The 6,811-nt window shown below is 48.4% G+C and overlaps 1 protein-coding gene across 1 annotated transcript in view; it reads left to right on the top strand.

Annotated features, from left to right (window-relative positions):
* Window positions 1–6,811, top strand: part of LOC137632457 (U3 small nucleolar RNA-interacting protein 2-like) — a 71,232-nt gene continuing 64,421 nt past the window's right edge. Inside the window, exon 1 of the mRNA XM_068364389.1 lies at window positions 1–185. Within this exon, the coding sequence (XP_068220490.1) occupies window positions 141–185 (45 nt within the window). The 5' untranslated portion in view covers window positions 1–140. The remainder of the gene's footprint in view (window positions 186–6,811) is intronic.

Below are 6,811 nucleotides of genomic sequence, written 5' to 3'. Positions count from 1 at the left end.
GGGAACACGCCGTTCGAGTCGACAAGTCCAAAGATTCTGTGTCAACCTACAACATAAACTCATTAAAACTCAAGAGTCTATTACGTTATTTCTGTTTATTGTGTGTCATGTGATTGGATTCTGCGGCCTAGATCATTAAAATGCCATTCTTCATCAGGGGACGTGTACGTGATGCTAAGGAAAAGGTATGTTTACATTGGCCATGGTATTTAGTAGGTCTAGGCCTAGTCTGTAGGCATTCCGATAGACGAATGATATAGGATTTATAATTTTACTATTACTTATTATGGGGATTAATGTAGTTCGTTGGGGCAGGCTTAAACTTTGTTTTATTATGTTAAATCGATTTTCTTTAAGGAAAATGGAAAAGGTTTATTGTGGTCTAAAATACATGACGCTGGATTTACCTTTTACGAATTATGGTTTAGTGTTAGTGTTATCTAACCAGGTTTGTGGCCAGTTGGGAAGTGAACATTGTTTGATATAGTCTTAGGGTAAGCGGGTGTAAAGGATAAAAGTCTAAACGTGGATGGCTCCCCTGTCAAGTAAATAGGTGAGGCTATGGCCCTTAGATTAGCTTCAAGTAAAATTATAGAACAACACGGGCGAACATTTCTATTAAGAAAACTAGCTATTCCTACAGTAAGTGGTGTTCAGAACACCACTTACTGTAGGAATAGCTAGTTTTCTTAATAGAAATGTTCGCCCGTGTTGTTTTATAATTTTGCTAATCTAAGGGCCATAGCCTCACCTATTTACTTGACAGGGGAGCCATCCTCGTTTAGACTTGTATCCTTTACACACGCTTACACACCGTGTTCTTTCAACGAATTTGGTCTTTATTTTTACTGCAAATAAGCCGTTCTGCTGTTAGGTAGTAGGTTTGCCCAGGCATCAGCCACCCGGTGAGATACTACCGCTAGAGATTTATGTGGTCCCTTGACTAGCCAGACAGTACTCCATTGTATCTTTGGAGCCTTTGTATATTAGCGGCCAGTTTCTCCCTCGAGCATTAAAAAGGGACACCCGGGGTGTATGTATGATAGTGGCCACCTGTATGTATTATTATGTCTAACTTAGAATATGGCAGTGTAAGGGGGGTCACAGGGGGCTTAGTCCCCCCGTTAGGTAAGTAGGTAAGGATACGGCTTGTAGGTTAGGTTAGGGAGGAAAGTTTAGGTTAAATGATGTCCATTTTTAATGAACACGTGAGGAACTGGCCGCTGATATACAAAGGCTCCAAGACACCAACTAATGTAAACTTCCCCCCTAACCTATCCTACAAGCCGTGTCCTTACCCAAAGGGGGGGGGAGGGGGGCTAACAACCCCTTACGACCCCCCTTACACTGCCGTATTTTTAGTCGGCCTCTATCATACATACACCCCGTATCTTTATCTCTGGTTACGGTTCATTTTCCTTTTCCCTACCTATACATCGAAGAGTGTGGCCTATTCTTTACAGATTCTCCTCTGTCCTCATACACCTGCCGACACAAACTACCCAACAATTCTTCTCTCAAGGGGTTAACTACTGCACTGTAATTATTCAGTGGCCACTTTCCTCCTGGTAAGGATAGAAGAGACTCTTTAGCTATGGTAAGCAGCTCTTCTAGGAGGACACTCCAAAACCAAACCATTGTTCTTTAGTCTTGGGTAGTGCCATAGCTTCTGTAGCATGGTCTTCCACTGTCTTGGTTTAGAGTTCTCTTGCTTGAGGGTACACTCGGGCACACTGTTCTATCTAGATTCTCTTCCTCTTGTTTTGTTAAAGTTTTTATAGTTTATATAGGGGATATTAATTTTTATGTTGTTACTGTTCTGAATATATTTTATTTTTTATTGTTTCCTTCCTCACTGGGTCATTTTCCTGTAGGAGCCCCTGAGCTTATATCATCTTGCTTTACCAACTAGGGTTGTAGCTTAGCAAGTAATGATGATAGTAATAATATTGACCCTCCTTTCCCAATTCACACAAATGGGAACTTTTGACTTTGGGTGTGCAAAAACAGGACAAAATGTGATTATTTAACACTTTTGAGATTTGTAAAATGCCACAGAACCTAACAAACCCACTTAACCTAACCTAGTAGATTCCAGTTCACATATCTAGCAGAGGGAACCCCCCTTCCCAGGTCACAAAACGGTTAAATTATATGTACGGATACATGTTTTCCTGTAGTTAATAACGTGATTTAACTGAATTTTACCTTGATTTTAACCTCAAACAAACAGAGCAACCAGGTCGACTACTTCGTTCCTCACTACAAACTCACTAAAACTAGTTTGTTCCATAACCGAAATACAAACCACGCTATTTACATGGGGTATTACTTTCGGCGTAGTCGAAATGACGAGCCATTAGATTTTTAACGAGGGTTGACTACACTCTCGCTAGCTAGCGAGGGGGTAGGAGAGGGGTAGCTAGCTACCCCTCCCCCTTCACACACCGGTGAACTGATTCTCTTAGCTTTTGGCTTGGACGGTGGGCAGATGTGTCTGTTCCCGTCCTCGCATGGCAGCCATTAATGTTTTGTCTTTACTTAATTACTTACTTTTCTTATACTTAATATATATATATATATATATATATATATATATATATATATATATATATATATATATATATATATATATATATATATATATATATATATATATATATATATATATATATATATATAAACATTCTTATGTTTATGTATATATTTGAGTATAGAAATACAGTAAGTTTCCTTTTCAGTGTTTGTGGTGTGTGTGTGTAGTGTACGACAACATCTCCGTGTAGTTCCAGGCCTCCATGGTGGCATTTCATGGGTCGTGATCTCTCTTGGTCCTTTGGTCCTTCCTTCGGCTTCCGATTCTCGGGCGCCGTGGGGAATCGTCATCGCTGGACTTTATTTATTAATTTGTTTTCTTCGCTGTTCCTCCTTTCCTACGGGGAACTTGGACTATCAGCGTCGGGAACATGGGAGTTTATTTTTACTACGGTCTCTCTCTCTCTCTCTCGAGGTTGTTCACCTTTTTATTACTACTACGTATTACGGTAGCTTCCTTCCCTTTGCTGGTTGAGTTGCTTCTCCGTTTATTTTGTCTCAATTATTTTATAGAAATCTAATTGTATTTGTTAACTTTTCAGCTTCTGTGTAGAACGCTTCCCTTTAGGGTTCATTCGTTCTTCTATTAGTGAACATTCTTAGATGAATTACAGAATTATAATTGTTATAATTCTGTTTTTATTACAGTTCTCCGCCTTCCCCCTCTTCCCATGAGTGTCAGTGGGGGGAGGAGGGCGCATTCCTGGTGTGTAATTCTTATGTTCTTTTCCCTTGTGGTTCCTCTTCGGAGTTCCCCAGGGGAATGATTGTTAACTAATTATTTATTTTATTTTCACAGTTAGCTATCTAGTTTTTCGTTTGCCTAATGCGCCAACGAAGCAGAGCTGTCCTGTTTGGGCCTGGGGAGTCTGCTGTTGCCGCCTCCTCTCTAGGACTTCGTCATGGACGTGTTCCCTTCTCCTAGAAGTTCTCCCTTGACAGCTGTCAGCTCCTTAGTTCATTTAGAGCGCTCAGGAGGTTCGCCTCCATGGGTGGGTAACTTCCCTTCCGAGGGAGGTTCCCATCCCAGGTATGAGTCTTTCCCCTTCAAGGGGGGAAACTTCTCTTACCTTAATAATTCCTGGTTGGTTTCCTGGTCCTCGGGCGGTTATGCTCTTGGTGCTGAGCGACCGCTTTTGTAACCATGCTTAAGGGGCTGAGCGGTTGCAAGGCCGTACCATGGAATTCGTGCAACTATGATCTTGGTGCTTAGCGGTCTCACTTGCAGCTCGCTCAAGGGGCTTAGCAGCTGCAGGAGCTCCCCTTCGGAGGGTTGCTCTTTTTAGGTCAGCTTGCTGATCCAACGGCCCTAAGGGGCGCCTTCATCAGTTCTTGTCTCTGCTACGAAGTGTTCACCTCTCTCGTTCGCGAGAGAGGACACTCATAGAGACTCCTCCTGCTGTTGTTGCTGAAGGCTCAGTTCCCCCCTCCGAACATCCTTCGAGGGGGCAGCTGAGTCCAACGGTCTCTCCTGCGAGTGCCTCTCCCCCTCGGGGGAGTTCACTAACAGAGACTCCTCTTCGGAGTACTGATGATGGTGCTCCTGTCCGTGGTCGTCTTCATCTTCAGCCCCGCAGAGGATCCTCCTCGACGAGAACAGACCGTTGCAGCTACTTCATTAGACCTTTCGACAGATCGTTCGCGATCTCCGACACCTGCCAGACCTTCTTGTCTTCCATCTCCGTTCCTGGACACAGATGCGCAGTGAGCGTCAGTCCACCCCGTTTTCCAATGGGCACCGGTCCCTTCGGGGCAAAGGGCTTATCTCACAATGTGAGTAAGTCTCTTTAGTGCCAGGGTTTTACCTGTGCAACCTTGTTCTTCTGCGAGTGCGCAGTAGTTTGCAAACGCTCTCCTGCTATGGACCAGACTTCTGCTGAATCAACACTCCAGTAATCTCCTGTAGCTGAGTCTCGCCGTAGATCTCCTGATCGTCAGCGCGCCCTTTTCTGATGTGCGCAATGCGCGCCAACGTTCGCCCTCGCGCCCATGACCTCCGGATCTGGGCACAGGCAAGGAGATTTTTTTCTTCGCTGAACTCCCACGTTCGCCTGCTCGCCAGCGCACATCTGCGCGCCCTTTCCTGATGTGCGCAATGCACGCCAACGTTCGCCCACGCGCCCACGATCTCCGGATCTGGGCGCAAGCAAGGAGATTGTTCCTTCGCCTCCATGCGCTCCCTCAGTGCTCACCATCTCCGGTGCGCACTTCCAGACTTGAATGAGTCTCTGCGCGCGGGGCGCGCAGTCTCCTGTGGGGCCACGAGCGTTCGCCCTTGCGCGCAACCTCACCATCTGGTTTTGCACCCTCGCTGATATCTTCTGGCCGCACAACTGCACACGGTACCTGCCTCGTCGCGCGCAGTTCAAGAGGTTCCTACGCTAGCGCACAGGCCCTCACAGGTCCCTCTGGGCTCGCAGCACCCTTCTGGAGTTTCGCGCGAAGCGTGCCCACGCGCAGTTCCAGTCCCAGCGCTCACGCACTCGCCAACGCGCCAGCAAGCTTTCACATCACAGCGCGCCGCCCCGGAGGTGCCTAAGCTAGCGCAGAGGTGCGCTCACAGGCACCCCAGGGCTCTTGTTGCGCACCAGCGATCTCCTAAGCGCCCGCTCAAGTCTTCTCCTGCGCGCAAACGTTTTTCAACGCGCCCACGCTTCAGTTCGCCGTAGGTCTCCTACGCGCTCACGCGTTAACTCTTCTGTACGCGCCATCGCCCGCCAACGCGCCATCGCTCGCTTACGCGCCATCGGTCTTCCGGCCGCCAGCGCTCGCCCTTACAACCGAGCGCCCACGCGCACTCACGTTCGCCTGCGCGCGAACCAACGATTTCACCATCACGCGAGCGCCAGCGCGATTTCGTCCGCGATTCCCGTCGGGTTTCGCAACACGGGCAACCTGGTGAGTCTTCTGGAGCGCGTACTTCCAGATCATCGTTGTCACGATCTCCACCCCGTAAACGCAGAGCAGCGCACATGCAGGAGCAGGAAGAAGCTTCAGAGAGGTCTGGGCAACATTCTTCTCCTTCTTTTCAGGCAGGCCCCATCATCTCTACTCCTCAGGATCACCCGATCTCCTTCTCTCCAGCGGGAGTCGCTGACACTGCGGCTGTCAGCTGTCAGCAGAGGAGGTACTTCGAGATTATGGGGGAGCCTGGTTAAGCTCTGCCGCAAAGTGCGCCATGCAGGCCACTTCGTGGCTGGTCATCTGGCTTGGATCTCTGGACATCTTGTTGTGATCCGAGGACTTGTCCAAGGAGAGCCACCAGGAAGACCATGGGAACTTTCCTCCTCTCGGGCACGAGCACCATCGATTTCCGGCTCACCAAGTTTCGAACTTGTGGGCAAACTCGATGTTGAAGCATTGAGATGCAGTGACCGAGAGGTTCCTCTCGAAAGTTCCAACCGTGGATGTCGGCAAGCTCAGACACTCTTCCATCCTTAGAAAGAGCTTGTTTGAGCCCAAGGACGTGGGACGGACAGCTGAGAGGTAGAGGAAATCGAATCACGATTCGCCCCTCCAAAAGGCGCTTACATCCAGATCCTACAAGGCTCCAGTGCCTCAACAACAACAGCCTCGTCAGCCTAGGACATCGGAACCGGCTCCGACGGTACAGACAAAGGTGTCTAAACAGCAGCCCCCTCCTGTCAGGGACAAGAAGGATGGGAAGTCCTCCTGGGGAGGCAATAATCCTAGAGGGAGCGGCCGAGGCCGCAAACGCTAGAATTGGCAACCCCCCTGCCCCCCCAGTGGGGATGCCTAAAGTTGTGCGTTCAGGTGGCAGCAACTCGGGGCCGATTCCTGCACGATCTCCGTGATCAGCCAAGGATATCGTGTCCCGGTCATAACATCTCTACCTCCCCTGACAGCGAATCCAGTGTCGCTGAGCTCCTATGCCATGGGATCGGCAAAGGGGCTAGCCCTTCGGGCAGAATCTGAGACCATGCTCTAGAAAGATGCTCTCCATAAGGTCGTCGATGGCTCTCCCGGCTTCTTCAGTCGACTCTTTCTTGTAAAGAAGGCATCTGAAGGCTGGAGACCTGTCATCAGCTCTGAACAAGTTTGTCGAACAAACTTCGTTCAGCGTGGATTAGCAGAGTCGATCAGACTTTTAGTGAGACCACAAGACTTGAGGTGCACACTGGATCTGAGGTACGGGTTCTTCCAGATCCCAATCCATCCGTCTTCCAGGAAGTACTTGAGATTCAGCCTAGACAAC

This window comes from Palaemon carinicauda, chromosome 41, assembly GCF_036898095.1.
Source record: "Palaemon carinicauda isolate YSFRI2023 chromosome 41, ASM3689809v2, whole genome shotgun sequence".
In the NCBI taxonomy this organism is placed as follows: domain Eukaryota; kingdom Metazoa; phylum Arthropoda; class Malacostraca; order Decapoda; family Palaemonidae; genus Palaemon; species Palaemon carinicauda.
The sequence above is the reverse complement of the archived record's forward strand: the minus strand, read 5'-3'. Positions and strand labels throughout refer to the sequence as shown.